This window comes from Budorcas taxicolor, chromosome 15, assembly GCF_023091745.1.
Source record: "Budorcas taxicolor isolate Tak-1 chromosome 15, Takin1.1, whole genome shotgun sequence".
NCBI lineage: Eukaryota > Metazoa > Chordata > Mammalia > Artiodactyla > Bovidae > Budorcas > Budorcas taxicolor.
This window is the reverse complement of record NC_068924.1, coordinates 21,069,114-21,091,792: the sequence shown is the minus strand read 5'-3', so window position 1 is coordinate 21,091,792 and position 22,679 is coordinate 21,069,114. Positions and strand designations below refer to the sequence as shown.

Genomic DNA, 22,679 nt, shown 5'->3' with positions numbered 1-22,679 from the left:
CCAAGGCTACTCTTCTGATGAGTGAAGGGCCACAGATTTTTGGCTGAGAAGAAAGAAGAAACAGCCATTTCTTGAAAACCTATTACATACTAGTTGTTTGGTTAATTTCATACAATCCTCATGACATTCCTATGAGATGGAGATCATTAGTTTCATGCCACAAATGGAGAAATGAGGCACACACAGTTTACATTATTTGTCAAGGGTCACACAGTGATGAGCTATATTGTCGACATTCTAAACTAGATCTGCTTGAGTTCCAAACAACACCACACCACTTTTCAGTGCCAAGGCTTTTAGGGTTGCATTAGATGCTTCTTCCCTTCCTAATTGATATGAGTCCACCGTTAGAAGGAGGTGGTTTCTGACTTCACTGAGAGCTGTTGTAGCCTGACTCAAAAGGCTTCCTGCAGATAGGACTGTCAGAAAGTTAGATCTGAGACTGTCTGGAACTCCTGAAGCCAGCTGATTTCCATCTTGGAATCTCAGTTTCTAGGTCTGGGTCTTCCCCTAGGGGACTAATCTGCCAGGACAGGAAAAGTGAAACATCTTTGGGTCCCTAGGCTGAGGAAGGATCTTGAAGGTCTGGGGCTACTTTATTCTATCTGGGGTCAGGCTTCCATGCATGGTGTGGGTTGAGCCCAACCCCAGAACTGTCTCATTGCGCTGGAGACAGAACAGTTGTGCTCAAACACTCTCCTCTTCATACAGCCCCTGGAGACAGGGGCCCCCAACTTGCTGCTCATTCAAGCCTGACTGAACCAAGTTGAGGTGAAAATGAGCCAAATGAGCCCAGAACACTTCAACTGTGGGGCAGATGCAGCTCCGTCCCAGTTTGTAATTCTAGGTTTGCTTGTGCTATGATCTGATTAAGTCTACATACTCTGCCGGCCTAGATGGTAAGCTCCATGATGGCAGGGACATGGCTTGCTCTGCCCTGTTTAAAGAGCCCTTTGCCAGGGGTCTCCTTGGCACCCTGAGACATGGTATGTGAGACGGGAGCCCTTTCTGCTCTGGTGACCCCAGTTTCTGTAAAAGGCGGGCAGATGCAGCTGGTTTCTCAGGTGAACCTATCCGCTGTCATTACGGTCGAAAATACCAAAAATAAAACTTTGCGGGGAATTGTGTTGGTCTCAGTTCTCGCCACTCCTCATGTGAGCAGGCTGCCGGTAAGCTTCTCATGGACTTCTCTCTCCCTCCTCAGCTGGGAGATGTCGTTTCTTGCGGGAACTGGCAGTCGAGGGAGTGGTGCAGGCCCAGACTCCCAGCCTGGAGGGAGGGAGGTTAGAACTGAGCAGGGATCCATTTGACGCCAACCTCCAGTGTCGCCCAGAGGAATAAATGAGATTTGCCCTGGTCTGGGAGGAGGCAGAATGTGAGGCAGAAGTGGACTGTACTTGGAATCAGATGTCCTGGGTTTAGTTGATGACACTGCTGTTTACAAGGGCAGTCCCTGGGCAAGTCACTGAACGTCTCTGAGAATCACTTTCCTCATCCGTGAAAAGGAGGGTGAGAGGAAGACTTTCCTGTCTATTTCAGAAGTTATGGTGAAAGCATTTGTGTCAAATTCTCTGTGAGCCACAGGACATCATGCAAAGGTGAGAGTGGTGATTTCTGAGTTCCTGGGAGTTAAGATTGTGAGCAGGAAACACACAGACCTTTGGGAGCCCTGCACTCAACATACATGAGTCTCCAAAAACAGAGGCCTCACACTGACACTGTCTCTGGGAGTCAAGAGCAGAATCCAAGAGCCTTCTATACTCTACTTGATCTGTAGGAGGATTGGAGGAGGGTGGACGGCTGGGTGAGCGATGCTGAGCACTCTCAGGGAGGGACACCTCAGCAGTAGAGCCTCTGTGGAAAGAGTCAGAAGGTTCTGACACTAGAGGTCACATGGCTGACTCCACCCAAGGTCATGGGTGGCTCATCCACAACTTTTGGGACAATTCAGGGACTTCTGAGGCTGCAGAGTGGAATGTTCAGACAGGAGCTTGGTGAATGAGAGGGGGCTCTGGGTAATAGGGCTCTCTACTTAAGCTTAACATAATTCAGGTGTGGGTGTGCTAAGTCGCTTCAGTCGTGTCTTACGCTTTGCAACCCTATGGACTGTAGCCCGCCAGGCTTCTGTCTATGGGATTCTCCAGGCAGGAGTACTGAAGTGGATTGCCATGCTCTCCCCCAGGGGATCCTCTAGACCCAGGGATTGAACCTGTGTCTCTTAAGTCTCCTGCATTGGCAGGCAGGTTCTTTACCACTAGCACCACCTGGGACTTTGGGAGGAGACTAATCACCCTGGGTGTCCATTCAGTGCCGAATTTAGCTTCCTTTGAAGGCAATGGCACCCCACTCCAGTACTCTTGCCTGGAAAATCCCAAGGACAGAGGAGCCTGGTAGGCTGTCGTCCATGGGGTCGTTAAGAGTCGGACACGACCGAGCGATTTCCCTTTCCCTTTTCACTTTTCACTTTCGTGCATTAGAGAAGGAAATGGCAACCCACTCCAGTGTTCTTGCCTGGAGAATCCCAGGGATGGGGGGAGCCTGGTGGGCTTCTGTCTATGGGATCGCACAGAGTCGGACACGACTGAAGCGACTTAGCAGAGCAGAGAGCAGAAATAGGGATTACTTGGCCTCTAGACCCCTTGGATCTGGGACTCTATAGTCACCCCAAGTGTACCTTAGGAGTGTCCTTGGCTCCTTTTTTCAGGGTGTTTCCTTTGGGTCCTTTAGGTCTGGCCAGGTCGGGGGAAGTCCTAAGTGACTGTGGACCTCCTTATGCATTTTCAATAACCTGCCTATGGTTGCTCAGTGAGCTCTGTGGGGGCTGATGGGAATATGCCTCTTAGAATGGGGACACAGGAGGTTTGGGGGGGGGCCGGGAATACTGACCGTTCCCTTCCCTTCTGCAACTGGACCAGAGAACATGGGCTCAGCTTCCATATTTGAGATCTCCTGATGGAGACACCCTAGTCTACACATGAAGACTCACTCCTGTTTGGTGACCAACAGCCTTCAAGCAACATCAAATCCTAATTCAGTTGAGGGTTCACTGTCCCACATCTTGTGTACACCTTTAAAGCCACCTTTGTTGTCCATCTGTCTGTTTCTCCTCGGCGCTGATAGTAGATTGCTAAAGTGTGTGAGTGACTTGTTGCTATTTCCTGGCTGCAGGGTCTTTCTCAGTCCAGACATTAGTGAATAGAAAGCCTACATTTACATGCATATGGGATCTCTGTTAGCCGGTTAAAAAAAAAAAAAGTAACCTACAATCTAGTGTAAACTGGGTGAGAAAACCATTCTATAGCGTGTCAAGTCCAATCTTTGGCCAAAGCCCAAGTTCTTTCTTCCAGTTAGGAAAAAAAAAAAAAAAAATCAGCCATTGTCTGTGAATGCAAAGAACAAATTAAAAAATATGACTCAGACCTTCACCAACCACACTTGCAGTAGTGTTCAGTTAAGGATATGAATAATCCTTTAGGTGAATTGTGTTAAGCTTTCCCGGGAGTCCTCAACTATCTTAGGTCAAGAACGCAAACAAGCTTCCTTTCATTAAAGTGAAAAGTGACAGCAACTTTTATGACTTTGCTTTTAGTTAGAAGCTAGGTAGCCCTAGGCTTTGAATGCCTTGAATGCCTATTGTTCAATTATTTGGTTTTGGTTTTGCTATAAATGAAGAAAAAAATTATTGTGTTTCTCCTTAGTGGGTCTTTTTTTATGTTTTGAAATATTACTAAAGATTCATCAGCAAAAGAGAGTAATATTTACTGTGGTTATTTTGGAATGATCAATACTGGGTTATATGTCCTTCTGGGCCAGAAAAGTTTTGTCGTTCAAAATGGCCCCATGTGGCTTCATCCTCAAGTTTCAACCAGTTGGTTGTAAATGGGAAGCGCTGTCAATGAGAGATTGTCAAGACGGGTGGGATGGGTTCCCCTTCCTGGTTCCCTGATGATGGAAATGTAGGCTCACCCTGAATCCCTTACGGCAGCGGTCCCGACTGGGGTTCAGCTCATGGCCTGGCCCCGTTGGCTCATGGGAGATCTGTGACCAGACAATGGCTGGGAGAAGCTTTCAAGAATATCTTGGGGACTGTTCTAGGTACCTCCTGCCTGAAGAGGGCTCTCTTAAAGCTGCCCTGAGGAGATGCCTGGGTGTTGGCTTCACTGGGACCTACCTCTTTAGTTGCAGCTTTCTTACTGTGGTGTGAACATGGTTTGCATGGGGTCATTAAATAAACAAGTGCTGGCAATTTTGCATGTTTCCTTGGTGATGTTTATTATACCTCATCAAGGAACCAAGGGCCATGTTTATTTAAATCAGTAGAATCCTATGTTCCCGAAGCTTGGTGCAAAGCAAGCCCAGGGCCCACATGCAGCCAGGGTGCTCTCTCAGGTGACCCTTGGGCTTGACTCTGTCATGGTCTGTGCTTTCCAGTGGAACAGCAGCTGCAGGACTCTTATTTTTGTGATGTGGAGCATGTCCGGGTGCGTGGCAGGGGGAACTGAAATAGCCTCTGCTGACTTTTTATACCTTCAGATTTTTTCGTTGCTCATTTTGGAAAAGGGAAGCCCTCAGTGGGGCCAAATTCATAGGTTTTTCTGTAAATGAGTTTTGTTTTTCTCCCAAACAACATTGCCTACTGACTTGCAGTGGTGGAAAGATAATATGGCTGAACTTCTCAGACTAAACCTGGAGATTCCCCATGAGAGTCAAGAGGCTTATGTTTAGGTGGAAAGAGTGTTCTCAGTGCTGGACATGTGGATGCCCCCAAGAGACGTAAAGGGTCTTCAAACCACAGGATAAATGGTGAGAAAACTTAGGTTTTGAGAGAGTGTTACCTGTACCTGCAGTTCGATTGGGGGCTGTGAGAATCTCTGGTCAACTCTGCTTTGGGAAATTGGACTTTCGTTTCTGCTTGTGTGTTATTTTGTTCTCCAGTTTTACATTCCTTGGCTCTTCTTTTGTTTAGTCTTATTATCTGAGGAAATTATTTTGATAATCTTAAAATTTTCTTTAGTTATTTTATTGAGGGATCCAGAAGACCTAAGGCAAAGCAGTTATGACTTCAGACAAACTTATTTTCCTCTTCCAAATTTCTGTTTGTGGGCTCATTTCTCATGCTAGTGGCAATAGGGAGTCCAGAGTTTACTGTGGAATTATGGATGGTTATTGCTGCTCCACAAAGGTTGGTGTGAAAGATGCCAACTGCAGGTTTTCCACCTTGCAAATACACTTGGGCCATTGGGGTCCTGTGGGAATTGTCTTGAGGCTTTGGATTCTGATATTTCATGGGCACTTTGCAAAGACACTGTCAGAAGCATCCTCACTCTTGCCTGCTCCCCTGACAGCAGTGACAGAATCCCTTGGCAGTGCTTGGGGACTCCTGGGTGGGCAGCCAGGAGGTCCTTGGGAGCTGTGGGAGTTTCGTGACTGCAGTAGGAAGAGGTGGGGACCTCGAAACTGCTCTCCAGATGGTGTTGTTCCAGGGCACACCTGTTGACACTGTGGGTTCTGAGGAAGTCCAGACCTCAGAGTGTGATGACCTCTGCTCACAGCAGCTCCCCAAGCCCTCTTTGTTCATTGATTCAAAACCAACAGGAGGCAGGAAGCCCTCACTTGTCAGGAAGCGGGAAGTGCCCAGGTGGCTGCTTTGCAGCCTGGCGGTCCCCGTGTCCACTTCCGGGGAGGCAGTGGGATCCGGAGTCCCCCTGGCCCTTCCCCAGAAGTGTATCAGCAGATCAGTGGGGGCCAAATGATACACCTGTCTGAGGTGTGTGTGTGTGGGATCGTGCTTTTCTTGTGCCCCAGCTGAATGAAGAGCGTGACCACAGTGATCAGACCCCCAAATAACTCTATCCGTCAAGTTTCTCCTGAATGCACAAGGCCTCAGGCCGCACTGTCTGCCTAAGAATAGCTAGCAACTCAACCAGAGACCAGTGTAGGTTGAATGATATGCTTGTGAACCTATCTGCTGGAGCTGTGAGTAACCCTGAGAATGGGAGGTCAGAGTGCGGGAGGGCAGGCCCTCCCCCCTGCCCCCTGCCCCGTGTCAGGCCACACCTGGGGCCTGCGGTCACCACTGGCATCTTCATAAGGGGAAGTGGCAGAACTTGTGCTGGAGTGATGCAGACAGAAGGAAGGTTAGAGGGATTCAAAACACGTCATTAAGAAGTAGCCGAAGGAAACAGCATGGGAATCACTCTTAATCAGTTGTAGAGGTCGTCACTAACTACAAACAGAAACGAACTAGCTCTGTTCAGAGGGGACAAACATGAACAATATTCCTATTTTATTACATCTTGAAGCACTTCCGAGAGAGGTTAAAATTCATGAGCCCTGTCCCAGTGAGTTGTTGATTACTGAGAAGAAGCACAAAGGCAATCAGAACATGGGTTCACAGTGGCTGCTTTTCATGGCTGTCTTAACACAAAGTTCTTTGCAAATCTAGGTTTAATTTTTATTTATACACTGATGTTTGATACTATGGGAGGAAATCACAATCAACATATGGTAATTCAAATATTAATAATAAAGTTTGGCTATTTTTTAAAAATCACCAGCCAGTGCCTGCTTCTTTCTGCCTATTATTTTCCCCACTTTTATTGTGTTAATTTAGTTTGCAATAAATTATTCTAATGTTCTCACTCTTTCTTGGAATCCAAAAAAGGAAATAGCTGAAGGAATGGAATGTTTTGTTCCGACTCTATAGGACACCTGGGATCTGTCTTCAGTTGCTGGGAGGGGACCTGCTACAAATATCAATGATGGTATTGCTGCTGCTGCGAAGTTGCTTCAGTTGTGTTCGACTCCCCGACTCTGTGTGACCCCACAGACTGCAGCTCACTAGTCTCCCCCGTCCCTGGGATTCTCCAGGCAAGAACACTGGAGTGGGTTGCCATTTCCTCCTCCAATGCATCAAAGGGAAAAGTGAAAGCAAAGTTGCTCAGTTGTGTCAGACTCTTAGCAACCCCATGGACTGCAGCCTACCAGGCTCCTCCATCCATGGGATTTTCCAGGCAAGAGTACTGGAGTGGGGTGCCATTGCCTTCTCTGAATGATGGTATTAGCTCACATTTATTTAATGCTTTCTCAGTGTAAGCTCTATTTTAAGCATTTACATGTAATTCTCAAGTTACCTTACCAAATACAAACCATTATGATCCTCATTCTGTCCATGAAAAAGCTTTAAATGGATCATGAATTGCGAGTTTCATTAGAAGGTAACACAAGGGAAAATGCTGCTTGTCACCATGAGGCAGGTTGAGTAGGAGGAAGAGCTTTCTGACAGTAGCAGTCTAGAGAGGAAGGTGGACGTGGGTGGGGAGGAGGAAGGATAATAGCACGTGTTGAATGCTGACCACATGCTGGACATGGATTTGGAAGCTTCCCATGGATTATTTCAGTTAATCCTCACAAGAACCATGTGAGACAGGAACTATTAGCCCCATTCTACAGATGAGGAAATTGAGGCTTGGGATGTAAGTCAACTGAGACCTTTCCACCAGAAACTAATAGCCCAAGTATCTTAGGCTCTTAAGTCTGTGGTCACTGCTGGTTAAACAAAGATGATGGTGCACAGGGGTCCCAGGGTGCAGGTCCCAGGCTGTCTTTCTCTGCTACACACTCCTGCTTCAGCCTGAATTTCACAAGTTATAACTGCTTTATCATTCATCTGTCCCACTAGACTGCAAGAGGCGTGTGGGCAGTGGCCACATCTGTCTTTTTCAGTGCTGTGTTCCCAGCATCCAGAAATATTTGAAAGAATAAGTGAATATCAGTAAGGATCCCTTGTTATGACAGGGCATGTTAGAAAGAAGATAATAAATCTCTTCTTGGAATGTTAAAGAGAAATCAGGGATGAATTAGCAGTGATTCTAATTCCAGCAGAGCTTCAGAATCACCTGAGTGATATTTATAAATACAGATTCATAAGGCCACATCAAACACCCAGAATCAGACTGTTTGGGAGCAGGGTCTGGGCATCTGTGTTTTGTATCACTCCCCAGTCACTTCAGCTTACTTGGCCAGGTTAGGAAACCCCTGTGAATGTATCTGAGTCTGGGGTCCTCAGACTCTCATGTATTTCTGCAGCTCTTGGACACCCCTTCCTTCTTACCCCTGCTTCTCTGCCTGGGCTTCCAGGCCCGGCCATGTTTGTATCTGGAGCAGGGATGGAGGTCTGGTGCTGGTCAGGCTTGGGGTGTTATCAGCTGGGTATTTACTGAGCAAAGTTCGGTTAGGGCAGCGCTGCAGATCCGGGTTTAATAGATATCTGGGCTTCCGGGCTTTTGATTCAGAGCCCAGGTCCCTGGGCCCTAATCAGTGATACCATGTGAGCTGAAGGCCCAGTGCTACTTGCCTTTCTGGGCTGACCCAGGTCTGCCCTCCAGGGGTCCAAGGCGCCAGGCTTCCATCTGGAAGGGCAGACTGTCACTGCCAGCCGTAGATGCTTTCGACTTGCTCTCCTGGTTGGGGAAAGCCCCGTGTTCCAGCCTGTGGTGCTTCAGTTTCCTGGCCTTGATGACAGAAGGCAGAGGGAACCTTCTCTGAGAGATGAAGCTGGACACTCTCTGGCTCCAGGGATATGGGTCACCGTTGGTTATTTTTCCTGGGGGCCACAGAAACCCTTGGAAGCACTCACTGCAGCCCATTCTGAATGTCCAGGAAAGGTGAAGGGAAAATGAGTCGGCAGCACATTTTGAGAAACCATCCAACCAATTAATCAATCAATAACTTATTAAGTTTATTATGGACATGCTTGGAGAAGGCAATGGCAACCCACTCCAGTACTCTTGCCTGGAACATCCCATGGATGGAGGAGCCTGGTGGGCTGCAGTCCATGGGGTCGCTAAGAGTCAGGCACGACTGAGCGACTTCACTTTCACTTTTCACGTTCATGCATTAGAGAAGAAAATTGCAACCCACTCCAGTGTTCTTGCCTGGAGAATCCTAGGGACAGGGGAGCCTGGTGGGCTGCCGTCTATGGGGTTGCACAGAGTCGGACACGATTGCAGTGACTTAGCAGCAGCAGCAGCATGGACATGCTACTTGGGAAGATATTGAGAAATAAGGTATACTATTTCACCTTGGGAAGTTTATAGTGTAGCTAGGGGCATAAGAAATTCATAGCAAAAAAGGGATTACTAATTATTACATAGACTAGAGATTTATTTGAATGCTTGTATTTGAATTCTGTGAAAGTGAAAGTCTTCAGTCACTCAGTCATGTCCAACTCTTAGTAACACCATGGGCTGTAGCCCACCCAGGCTCCTCTGACCATAGAATTCTCCAGGCAAGAATACTGAAGTGGGTTGCCATTCCCTTCTCCAGGGCTTCTTCCTGACCCTGGGATCGAACCTGGGTCTCCTGCATTGCAGGCAAATTCTTAACCATTTGAGCCACCAGGGAAGCCCCTAATTCTGTCTCTGATTTTATATTAAGCATATACTATGTGTGTGTGTGCTCAGTCACTCAGTCGTGACTCTTTGCAGCCCCGTGGACTATATAACCTGCCAGGCTCCTCTGTCCATGGAATTTTCCAGGCAAGAATACTGAAGGAGGTTGTCATTTCCTTCTCCAGGGCTGCTTCCTGACCCGAGGATTGAACCTGCATCTCTTGTGTCTCCTGCATTGGCAGGTGGATTCTTTACCACTGCGACACCTGGGAAGCCTGTATTATGCTTCCCATTTACTGTGTCAGGGACTCCTTACGATACTCCTTTGATAAGAAATTGCCAGTTAAGAGGCACAGAGAGATGTGCCTGTGACTCACCCAGGATCACACAGCTAGAAAGTGTCAGAGGCAAGTTTTGAGGCCTGTGGCATCTGACTCAGAGTCCCTGCTCTTATGCCATCCTCTGCTGCCCCCTATGATGAATTCTAACCTGTCTGGAAGCGTTGAGGAGGTTGTAGGATGAAGCAAAGTCTGTGGGCCCTGGTGGTCAGCGAGGAGGGTTGTAGTAGTAGTCTTGGGTCAGGAAGAATCTCAAGAGGTTGAGAATAGTGAGAGGGACTCCTGACCCTGGGAGATCGCTGGTAGAGATGAAGAGGGGAGACCTTCACAGAAGGTGGAGAGGAGGAGTCTAGACAGAGCTTCTGGCCCGACAGGCTCCAGGAGGTGCTTAGTGTACAAAAAGGTTGGGGAATTGGGTTGAGATCACGCTGCAGTGCTCAAGCCTGCATCTTCTGGGTGGAGGGGAGCCTAGAAGGTTTGGGGCAGGAGGGGTGCTAACCCTGGGAGAAAGTCCTAGGAAGTCACTTGTGGTCCCGCACCTTCAAGCACAGCTTAGGTGAGCAGGCAGACCCTGGAGGAGAGCAGGCCCCTTGGGCTGGGGGCTGTCTGCACAGGGAGACGAGTACCAATGATGCTCTCTTTGCAGCCACAGCTCCAGAGCAAGCCCCGGCCCCACCCCGGCCATACCAGGGCGTGCGTGTGAAGGAGCCGGTGAAGGAGCTGCTGCGGAGGAAACGGGGCCATGCCAACAGTGGGACATCGGTGACACCGACGGCGGTGAGGGGGCTGCTGTGATCGGAGTGTGTGTGTGTGTAGGGAGTGGGGAGTGGTCCAAGGGGGTCAGGCCGGGTGTATGTCCCTGCTCCATGGGATCCTCAGCGAGGGCATAAGGACCACACGTTGCAGAGGTGTGGCTCTTGGAGATCCGGCCCAGGGCAGAAGAAGCCGAGTTACTTGAAGTGGGGTGAGAAATCCCACTTGAACAGCAGGTGTCTCATACGTCCTGATAGGATTTGAGGGTCCCCCTGGGACAGGGTGAGACTGCTTCCCTAAGTGCACAGCCTTCTCGCTCAGGGGAAACACCCACCCCCTGGGAAGTATAGGTGGTGCTGGTTGGGTCGGGGGGCAGGTGCTTGTTCTAACGACGGGGGTTCTTGCCCTCCACCCCCTCCTTTCCTGCCCTGGGACCCTCTGGGCGAGCTTCCTGCAGACGGCTCGCTGGAGGTGGCTGAAACCTGCACCCCATCTTCCTTCCCCCCTCTAGGTGGTGCTGCCCCACCAGCCCCTGGCGACCTACACCACAGTGGGTAAGAGCTCCCCGCAGCCCCGGCCTCCTCCCAGCCCCTCGTCTGGGTGTCACATGCAGCTCTGTAACTTCTTCCTTCCCGCAGGTCCTTCCTGCCTTGACATGGAGGTCTCTGCCTCCACAGTGACGGAAGAGGGGGCCTTGTGTGCAGGCTGGCTCTCCCAGCCCACCCCGGCCGCCCTCCAGCCCCTGGCCCCATGGACACCCTACACGGAGTACGTGCCCCACGAGGCTGTCAGCTGCCCCTACTCGGCTGACATGTATGTGCAGCCTGTGTGCCCCAGCTACACAGTCGTGGGGCCCTCCTCGGTGCTGACCTATGCCTCCCAGCCGCTCATCACCAACGTCACGGTACGTCACATGAAGGCATTTATGCAGAGGGCACCCTTCTAGAACCTGGGCTGATTTCCTGCCCCTGACCTTCCTTGCTGTTGATGCCCAGGATAATCAGATCATCTAGGCCCACCGTGTCCTCCAGGGTGGGGCTTAAGGCGATCTGACACTAGAGGCAGAATTCAAAAAACTACCCTGTAGGTGGTTCTCACTCCACCAGAAGTATGGCTTTCTCAAAAGTTGTGTCACGTGTTGCTCAGACAAACCCCATTATTGGGTGAATGGCCCAGGGAGGCCTTCTTTCGCTCCCAGTGACTTTAGATGTCTCCCATAGAAAGGCTGATGGCCTCGTTTGTCATGCCTTGTACTCCCTGGGCTGGCACGCCCACCTGCCTGCCGGTCTGCCCTATCTCCCCTGCTGCCTCAGATATGCTGAGTCTCAGGGATGTATCTCAGTTTTTCCTGAATGGGGAACCAGGTGATGTTTGCATGGAGTCTCTTGCCAGAGCCAGCCTCTCCTTTCTACTCAGATGATTTAGGGGGTGATTATTCACCCAATAATGGGATTTTTCAGAAAATTTCTAGGCTGAGCAACACATGAGACAACTTTTCAGAAAACTGTAATTTGATGGAGAGAGACCCACCCGCAGGGTAATTTTTTGAGTTCCACCTCTGGTGTCAGATTGTCTGACACTCTGCCCCTTCATTCACTAGCTATGTGACCCCAAGCACAGTGCTTTAATGCTCTGAATCTCAATGATCTCATCTGTGAAATGGGAATACTAACGAAAGAGTTGATGTCATGATCAATGGCCTGATGCACCTAGACTGCTTAGAACACTTTCTGGGCTCAGCCTGGTTTCCAAAATACAGAAAGCACTCAATAGATATGAGTTACTATGATTGCCTCAAAGTTGACCAATAGCATTAACCAAGTGCTATCTTCAAGTGCTGGATAGGAAAGAAAGGGTTTGCTCCCCTAGGAATGGAGGAAGGAAGAGAAATAGTTTTATGTGAAGGGTGCCTGTTTGACCAAAGGAATGGGAAGCCCCCAGGTGTTCAGAGGCGAGAAGACCAGTGGTTACAGCCATATCTAGCACCAGTCCAAGGAAGGCTGTGGGAGGCAGAGCGAGGCTCTCATGAGTCACTGCAGAGCCCACCCATGACGATGGAGCTTGCTTTGCCCCCCCAAGCCTGTCTGTTTACCTCAAGGTCCAGTGTTATCCTAAAGCTTCTCCCCTTCAAGCACCATCCAGGCCTGGGTTGCAGGACCCCTGTCCCTCCATGCCCACCCGCTGCTCAGCAAGCCAGTGGTGGGACCTGAATGATGGTGGATGGGAAGCAGTTCATTCAACACCCCTCTCAGGCAGCTCATTTCCATATCGGAGGCCTGGGGTGGGGGTGGGGAGGGGTGGACACAGTGGTTCCCAACCATTTCAGGACCAGGGATTCTTTTCTTTATCCCTTTCATCAATCCCATCTCTTGCTTTGAAAAGTTCTGTGTATCAAACCAACCATATTTATTAAGAAATAATTTATTTGTCTTGCCATTTTGTAAATTAACTCATCAAAGCTGGTTAGAGCTAACAATTTCCACTCCTGATCTGCAACAGATAAGACCTGTATGACGGGTTGATGTAATTCTATCCCTGAGCCAAGATATCTGCAGTGGTAGTTGACCTGCCCAGGTGGATGTAGGATTTCCATTTGGATTTTTTAAATACTAGAAGTGATAAGGCTTTGTTGGGAGGCTGAAAAGTCCTCTGAGACCCTTTCCAGCTCTATTATTCTATAGAAAAATACCCTAAAGCCTTGCTGCTCAAACTGTGGTCCTTGGACCAGCTGCATTGGCATCACCTGGGATCCTATTAGACATGCAGAATCCAGGTCTGATCAGACCTCCTGTACCAGAATATGCATTGGAGCAAGGTCCCAAAAGATTGAAATAAGCTCTTCCCCAGTGGTGAAGAATCCACCTGCCAATGCAGGAGACACAAGAGACGTGGGTTTGATCCCCAGGTAGGGAAGATCCCCTGGAGTAGGAAATGGGAACCTGCTTCATGATTCTTGCCTGGATAATTCCATGGACACAGGAGCCTGGTTGGCCACAGAGTCGGACATGACTGAACACACAGGACTAATGACTCTAATAGTTTGTTCTCAAGACACAGTGGCCACTGGAGGAAATGTGGCAGGGGACAGAGGGTGATGGGGGAGGTTTTGGCCTCTCTCACACACATGATTCCATGCAAAGACAGTCCTCTCCTACCTCCTTCCTCATCAGTGGCGTCCAGGCCCTGGTGTTGGCAGCTTGAGCTGGGATTTGTAGGATGGCTGCCATGCAGGTGAAAGATACTGTTTACAGAGCGCCTGGGAGAATGGCCCTGACCTTTGGAGGTCCCTGGAAAGGCCACAGAGGGCCCAGCTAAGCAACAGCAGAGGATAAGGTAATGGGAGGCTAGTGGAGCTGAGCTCAAGGGGTCCTCAGAATCCCAAACCTGCTGTGTGGAGCCAGGACAGTCTTTGTGTCTAGGCACAGCAGTGGCCACTTGGCAATACAGCTGCTATGCTGTGTGATGGGCTTGTTGTTTAAGATGCTGTTTTATCATTGATTTTAAGATGCATGTCACCCCTGCACACACATATTTTGATATCTCTGAAATCTGGGTGCATTTTATATTCAATGAAATCTGGAAAAGCATCTGTTCTTCGCTCAGCCCGGTGATGTCAGTCCTTTGGGGAATCTGTTTTACAGATGAGAAAACAGAGGCTTCAGGTGGGGAAGTATAGGAGGGCATATACCTAGTGAGTGACAGGGAAGGGGATGTGGAAGTTTGTCTGGCTTCTCCCTTGGGGGAGACTGTGCAGGGGAAAGCAGAGCCCTCTGGAGTGAGATGGCAGGACAGGGCTGAGGTGAGGCAAACAGAGATCCCTGCAAGAACCGGGGTGAGCAGTGGGTACCTGGGGTTGCTAACCACCCTGCGTCTTCCCCATCACAGACGAGGAGTGCCGCCGCGCCCACCGTGGGGCCCCCGCTGGAGGGCCCCGAGCACCAGGCCCCCCTCACCTACTTCCCATGGCCTCAGCCTCTGTCCACGCTGCCCACCTCCACCCTGCAGTACCAGCCTCCAGCCCCAGCCCTGCCTGGGCCCCAATTTGTCCAGCTCCCGATCTCCATCCCCGAGCCAGTCCTCCCGGATGCCGAGGACCCCAGGAGAGCCATCGGCTCCCTGACCATCGATAAGCTGCTTTTGGAGGAAGAAGATAGCGACACCTACGCGCTCAACCACACGCTCTCCGTGGAAGGCTTTTAGCGCTGATGCCCCCCAGAGCCTCCTGTTCAGCACCCTGTTCCCTGAAACTGGGATTTAAAAATAAGCCAGGGATCAAACCCTCAGATTCATTTCTGCTTGAAGTTGCCATTTCATAACTACACTTTCTACCCTAAACTAGAATTGTAAACCAGACTTTCTCCCACCCTCCTTCCATTCCTCCCCATCTTTCTCACTCACCCTTTCTTATTTCTTTTTCCATTTCGGTTCCCTTTTGGGAAGGAATTAGGGATTTTAAAGATAAGATTTGATGCCGGGTGTTGCCTAATTTCTGTGGCCCAGGGTTTTCACTTCTATCACATTCCCTTCCTGAAGAAGGCCCTTTTCTCCAGTGCCCCCTGCTTCACGGTAGCAGCAGCCCCACTGAGCCATCTGCAGGCAGTGACGTCCTGTGCTTTGCCATTTTGAGATGGACGGGGTGCCCTGTGAGAAGACCAGCCCTGCCAGCATCTCCAAGGGCAGAACCAACGCTGGAGGCCTTGAGTGTCAGTTCCCACAATTGCTCCTTTGTTTGCTGTTCTCAGCTTTGGCCAGCTCTGCAGTCTAGGCAGCAGGGTCTCAAGACCTGGGGCTCAGCGAGGTGATGGGTGGAGGGTGGGGGGTGGGAAGGAACATCAGAGTGGGTAGGGGCTGGACCGATGGGGGGGGACAGAGGAGGGATGGGGAGTTAGAGTGCATACTTGGGGGTGGGCGTGGGGGCAGGGGAGAGCAGGACTGAGGAATGATTTGCTTTAATTACTTGGTTATTAAGAAGGGGAATGTACTTAAGAAAAATATAGCTTTAATAGATGGTTTTGCTGCTCTCCTTGAGGATACTTGCAAGGAGAGCTGAGCTTTCATAAACAGAATGACTGTATATGTCTTTCCATGTCCAGACCCGGTGGGGCTGAGTGCAGGCCAAGATCCACTGAGATCATGGTGTGTGGGTCCTGGCTGAGTATGGCCAATGTGCCTCTTGAACTTCCATGGACCACTCTTCTGTGGAGTCAAGACCTCCCCGCCAAGCACCAACCTTCCTGGGGCTTCTAGAGCCTCAGTCAGAAGGACTGCCAGGTTTCATTTCCATTTTTGTTTTTATTTTTTTGCTGGAGAAACATCAGATTTGCAGGGGCCCAAGCACAGTTGCCACCAGAATGCTCATCTCCTGACAGTGGCTGTATGCATGGGACCCAAGCACAGTTGCCACCAGAATGCTCATCTCCCGACAGTGGCTGTATGCATGGGAAACTAGCATTAGTTGGAGGACGCCATATAGAAGTAGTGGACTTTTCTGGGAAATGACATAGATTCGCCATTTTAAATAACATTTTGGAGAAAAAAATGCCTTTTTTCTTTGGATTTTTTTCTGCTTTGGGTTTGTTTTTGACTTAACTTTCTGGTATCTGCCTCAAGTCCCCAAAACTGATATCTTGAATTGTTTTATTCAGACTTAATTTTTTTAGATTTAAAAGGTTAAAATAGCATTTTAGATAGCAAATTTCCATCTTTGTTGGCAGTGGTGTGAGTAGGCAAGAGAGAAGGGAGTCTCGGGCTTGTTTGATCAAAAGCCCTGGTTTCCTATAAAAAACACTATGCAAGATTTTCCCACTTACGATTGGAAGCTTTGAGAAGGTGCAGAAGCAGCCTCTATTAGGGAGTTTAAGTCGGCAAAACTAGCAAAGCAATAAAATCGAATACTTGACATATTTGCTAAGATTTAAGACATTTTTTTTTTTTTTTCCTTCTTTTCTTGAGGTCAGATATCTTGATTGTAACCATCCATCTAAGCTTCTTCCTGGGGCTTTCTGTTAAGATGGAAACATTTTCAATAAAGATTTGCTCAGACTTCTCTGTGCTGAAGTGTTTTATTTCTTATCAGATTAATCCCCTTAGCTTGCAGTTCCATGTCAGGCAGTGTTGTTCAAGGAGGAGCTTATACTAGTCTTGTTGACTTTGCAATGTGACCAGCTGCCAGGGAAGATAAGTGTAGCCCCACTCTGCTTGCAGCCCAGTTCTCCCAGGCAAAACATGCAAAGCCAGGAGGCTTGGTGTCCGGAAGAGTAGGGCTCTGAGAAAAAGAAGCAAATCTTTTTAACCCTATCACTCTTCCTCTTATCTGTCATACATGAGTACCTGCTCATGACGCTGGGTGTCCAGGGATAAGTCAGCCCCTGGCATTTCCACAGCAGGTTCTTAGAGTCCACCGATCAGAACACAGGGACATGTGACATGGTGCCAAGTGCTATGCCCAAAGGAGGCCAATCTCTTCTTAGGACCAGACATCACAATGAAATGGGATCTCTAGAAGCCAGCCAGCCTCCTCTAACACCAGTCCTTGGCATGAGTTACATTTTGGAGGGGTCGCCTTTTCCTGGTGATTTTCCGAGTTACTGAGAATTTCTGAGCTCACTGCCTTCATTGGTATTATTTACTGGGGTGATTGTCTTTTTAAAAAATGATCTACTTTATTCTGCTGTGTCCCTTATTTCCAGTTTGGGGGGACAAAAATACATCTGGTTATTTGCTTCACTTTTGATTGTCACCACCACTGTCTTCTTTGCTTATTCTTCACGTAGATCATAATCCAGAAAAAAGACCTGGAAGGAAAGGGATTCGAGGCTTTTTTCTCTAGATTTACTAAGGCGCAACTGAAGGGAAAGACCTTTTAAAAATGCATTTTGCAGCCCTCACTCACCCCTTATGTGATAGAAGGGTGAACCACTCGCACTACAACATGAACAGAGTGAGTAGTTCTGTATAGATTGGTGCTTTACAGGATTCTGATTCACAAGGGTGTCCACTTTCAACGTGAAAATAGGGATCAAGGAGAAGATGAGTATGTGATAAGACGAACAGGCTGGACATATGCAAAATCATGAAAGTGTATGGCCAAGTGACTCAAATTCTCCAAACATTACATGTACTTACATGTAAGTGGAAGTTTGAAGACACATTCTCGAGCTAAACTTGAATTTTTGAAATCGGCATCATAGATAACTTATTTTTTACAAACTCACTTCCAATATGAGGCAATCAGTAATTCCTCATTGAATTGAATTAACTTGGGAGATCATTCCATTCCATTTAGGAAATACTGAGTGGAAGACTGCAGTTGATTATAATAGATTCTCCTTTAGTAGACTTTACAGATACGTGATGTTTCTCAGGTTGTTTTTTTTTTTTTTTCTTTTGAATATTGGGTAGGAACTTTTGTAAATTGGTGTTCCTAATCTATTTGTTAGTTCTACAAGGTCTTGTAGGTCTTCATAGAACCATTCAACTTCAGCTTCTTCAGCATTACTGGTTGGGGCATAGACTTGGATTACGGTGATATTGAATGGTTTGCCTTGGAAACGAACAGAGATCATTCTGTCATTTTTGAGATTGCATCCAAGTACTGCATTTCAGACTCTTTTGTTGACCATGATGGCTACTCCATTTCTTCTGAGGGATTCCTGCCCACAGTAGTAGATATAATGGTCATCTGAGTTAAATTCAGCCATTCCAGTCCAGTTTAGTTCACTGATTCCTAGAATGCCGACGTTCACACTTGCCATCTCTTGTTTGACCACTTCCAATTTGCCTTGATTCATGGACCTGACATTCCAGGTTCCTATGCAATATTGCTCTTTACAGCATCGGACCTTGCTTCTATCACCAGTCACATCCACAACTGGGTATTGTTTTTGCTTTGGCTCCATCCCTTCATTCTTTCTAGAGTTATTTCTCCACTGATCTCCAGTAGCATACTGGGCACCTACTGACCTGGGGAGTTCCTCTTTCAGTATCCCATTATTTTGCCTTTTCATACTGTTCATGGGGTTCTCAAGACAAGAATACTGAAGTGGTTTGCCATTCCCTTCTCCAGTGGACCACATTCTGTCAGACCTCTCCACCATGACCCGCCCATCTTGGGTGGCCCAGCGGGCATGGCTTAGTTTCACTGAGTTAGACAAGGCTGTGGTCCTAGTGTGATTAGATTGACTAGTTTTCTGTGAGTATGGTTTCAGTGTGTCTGCCCTCTGATGCCATCTTGCAACACCTACCATCTTACTTGGGTTTCTCTTACCTTGGGCATGGGGTATCTCTTCACGGCTGCTCCAGCAAAGTGTAGCCGCTGCTCCTTACCTTGGATGAAGGGTATCTCCTCACTGCCACCCTTCCTGACCTTCAACGTGGGATAGCTCCTCTAGGTCCTTCTGCACCAGCACAGCCACTGCTCCTTGGACATGGGTTGCTGTGCCCATCCGCCGCCCCGGCCTCGGACGTGGGGTGGCTCCTCCAGACCGTTGCCCCTGACCTTGGACATGGGGTGGCTTCTCCAGACCGTCGCCCCTGACCTCCGACGTGGGGTAGCTCCTCTCGGCCGTGCTGACTGTGCTGGCCGTTGCAGCCTCATTCAAAAAAGATGTCCTTTTCATTATAGGGGACTGGAATGCAAAAGTAGGAAGTCAAGAAACACCTGGAGTAACAGGCAAATTTGGCCTTGGAATGCAGAATGAAGCAGGGTAAAGATTAATAGGGTTTAGCCAAGAAAATGCACTGGTCATAGCAAACACCCTCTTTCAACAACACAAGAGAAGACTCTACACATGGACATCACCAGATGGTCAACACTAAAATCAGATTGATTATATTCTTTGCAGCCAAAGATGGAGAAACTCTATACAGTCAGCAAAAACAAGACTGGGAGCTGACTGTGGCTCAGATCATGAACTCCTTATTGCCAAATTCAGATTGAAATTGAAGAAAGTAGGGAAAACCGCTAGACCATTCAGGTATGACCTAAATCAAATCCCTTATGATTATACAGTGGAAGTGAGAAATAGATTTAAGGGCCTAGATCTGATAGATAGAGTGCCTGATGAACTATGGAATGAGGTTCATGACATTGTACGGGAGACAGGGATCAAGACCATCCCCATGGAAAAGAAATGCAAAAAAGCAAAATGACTCTCTGGGGAGGCCTTACAAATAGTTGTGAAAAGAAGAGAGGTGAAAAGCAAAGGAGAAAAGGAAAGATATAAGCATCTGAATGCAGAGTTACAAAGAATAGCAAGAAGAGATAAGAAAGCCTTCTTCAGCGATCGATGCAAAGAAATAGAGGAAAAGAACAGAATGGGAAAGACTAGAGATCCCTTCAAGAAAATTAGAGATACCAAGGGAACATTTCATGCAAAGATGGGCTCGATAAAGGACAGAAATGGTATGGACCTAACAGAAGCAGAAGATATTAAGAAGAGGTGGCAAGAATACATGGAAGAACTGTACAAAAAAGATCTTCATGACCCGGATAATCACGATGGCGTGATCACTCATCTAGACCCAGACATCCTGGAATGTGAAGTCAAGTGGGCCTTAGAAAGCATAACTATGAATAAAGCTAGTGGAGGTGATGGAATTCCAGTTGAGCTATTTCAAATCCTGAAAGATGATGCTGTGAAAGTGCTGCACTCAATATGACAGCAAATTTGGAAAACTCAGCAGTGGCCACAGGACTGGAAAAGGTCGGTTTTCATTCCAATCCCAAAGAAAGGCAATGCCAAAGAATGCTCAAACTACCGCACAATTGTACTCATCTCACATGCTAGTAAAGTAATGCTCAAAATTCTCCAAGCCAGGCTTCAGCAATACGTGAACCGTGAACTTCCAGATGTTCAAGCTGGTTTTAGAAAAGGCAGAGGAACCAGAGATCAAATTGCCAATATCCGCTGGATCATGGAAAAAGCAAGAGAGTTCCAGAAAAACATCTATTTCTGCTTTACTGAGTATGCCAAAGCCTTTGACTGTGTGGATCACAATAAACTGTGGAAAATTCTGAAAGAGATGGGAATACCAGACCACCTGACGTTCCTCTTGAGAAATCTGCATGCAGGTCAGGAAGCAACAGTTAGAACTGGACATGGAACAACAGACTGTTTCCAAATAGGAAAAGGAGTACATCAAGGCTGTATATTGTCACCCTGCTTATTTAACTTATATACAGAGTAAATCATGAGAAACGCTGGACTGGAAGAAAAACAAGCTGGAATCAAAATTGCTGGGAGAAATATCAATAACCTCAGATATGCAGATAACACCACCCTTATGGCAGAAAGTGAAGAGAACTAAAAAGTCTCTTGATGAAAGTGAAAGAGGAGAGTGAAAAAGTTGGCTTAAAGCTCAACATTCAGAAAACGAAGATCATGACATCCAGTTCCATCACTTCATGGGAAATAGATGGGGAATCAGTGGAAACAGTGTCAGACTTTATTTTTGGGGGCTCCAAAATCACTGCAGATGGTGACTGCAGCCATGAAATTAAAAGATGCTTACTCCTTGGAAGAGAAATTATGACCAACCTAGGTAGCATATTCAAAAGCAGAGACATTACTTTGCCGACTACGGTCCGTCTAGTCAAGGCTATGGTTTTTCCTGTGGTCATGTATGGATGTGAGAGTTGGACTATGAAGAAGGCTGAGTGCCAAAGAATTGATGCTTTTGAACTGTGGTGTTGGAGAAGACTCTTGAGAGTCCCTTGGACTGCAAGGAGATCCAAGCAGTCCATTCTGAAGGAGATCAGCCCTGGGATTTCTTTGGAAGGAATGATGCTAAAGCTGAAACTCCAGTACTTTGGCCACCTCATGAGAAGAGTTGACTCATTGGAAAAGACTCTGATGCTGGGAGGGATTGGGGGCAGGAGGAGAAGGGGATGACAGAGGATGAGATGGCTGGATGGCATCACTGACTCGATGGATGTGAGTTTGAGTGAACTCCAGGAGTTGGTGATGGGACAGCGAGGCCTGGCGTGCTGCGATTCATGGGGTCACAACGAGTCGGACATGACTGAGCAACTGAACTGAACTGAACTGAATATATTTGTAAGTTTTTTCCAAGTACAGCTATGACTAATGTGAGAGGGCTTAAAATTTTTAAATTTTGGTAAGAAAACAGATTTATCCTCCAAGAATTTTTTGACAATAAAATATTGCAACCTTTATTTAAAATAAAACACAAGTTGGCAAGCCTTGTGAAACAACAGGCTGATAGTGTTCCCATTTCAAGGGTCTCTATCCTCAACACATTATGAAGTTTACAGCATAGTGTTGTTATTTGTAAGGTTAATATGGTACATCAGATCTCTAGAACTTATTCATGTTGCATAACTAAAATTTTATCCCCATTGATTAACAACTCCTCTTTCCCCCCTCCTCTTAGGCACCGACAAACTCCACCCTATTCTTTACTTTTATGAGTTTGGTTATTTTAAATATTTCATATAAGTATATGGAATCATGCAGTATTTTCCTTCCGTAACTGGCTTATTTCACTTACCATAATGTCTTCAATGGATAAAGAAAATGCATATAAATACAATGGAATACTCTTCAACTTAAAAAATCCTATAAGTGTCAACATTAATGAACACTGCAAGAGGGATTCATTCATTCATTGAACATTTTTATCAAGTGCCAACTCTGGGATACACAGGCATCATGAATTATTACAGATTTCATCTTTGAAAAAAAGTTTTCTAGCTTGAAAATGTTGACTTTTTATTATTTAACACATTGAGTAAAAACCCTCAAATTCTTATGTGGAAAATTTTAAATAGCCTAAAAATGTCCATTTCTACTTTTTAAAAAATGTGTAAAGATACAGGCGACACATTTAACTTAATTGTTGTTAGCAATAATATCACATAATGGTGGAATCATTCCTAAATATCCATTAGACCTCACTTTATAAAGTTTTTTCTGTTACTGAATTTCTAAAAGCACTACTAAAATATCATCTATACCCTGATGGCCTGGATTAAATGCAAATTGTGTTTAAACTCTTAAGACAATTAAAAAAAAATTTGTGGGTAGCATATTTTGGACAGTCAATTTATCAACCAAAAAGATGTGAAAATTTAGTATTATTGTATTTTTAAAAATTAGTAGTAATTTATTTTTAAGCTTGACAATTCTTTGGGATTTTCTGCCATGAGATAATCAGTAATTCTCTTTGTGGTGAA

General features: G+C 47.0%; 1 protein-coding gene across 1 annotated transcript; it reads left to right on the top strand.

Annotated features, from left to right (window-relative positions):
- The first annotated feature begins 922 nt into the window (after positions 1 to 922).
- POU2AF1 (POU class 2 homeobox associating factor 1) lies at positions 923 to 14,683 on the top strand. The gene is made up of 5 exons (XM_052653346.1): positions 923 to 986; positions 10,377 to 10,507; positions 10,995 to 11,037; positions 11,122 to 11,387; positions 14,369 to 14,683. The coding sequence occupies exons 1-5, from the start codon at positions 923 to 925 to the stop codon at positions 14,681 to 14,683; spliced, it is 819 nt and encodes a 272-aa protein (XP_052509306.1).
- The last annotated feature ends 7,996 nt before the right edge of the window (positions 14,684 to 22,679 follow it).

Bases quoted from the DNA above. Each gene is read 5' to 3' on its own strand.
- POU2AF1 (XM_052653346.1), top strand. From the start codon at position 923: ATGGCTTGCTCTGCCCTGTTTAAAGAGCCCTTTGCCAGGGGTCTCCTT. The intron at 11,038-11,121 runs GTAAGAGCTCCC...TCCTTCCCGCAG, and splicing joins GGCGACCTACACCACAGTGG to GTCCTTCCTGCCTTGACATG. The intron at 11,388-14,368 runs GTACGTCACATG...TCCCCATCACAG, and splicing joins CGCTCATCACCAACGTCACG to ACGAGGAGTGCCGCCGCGCC.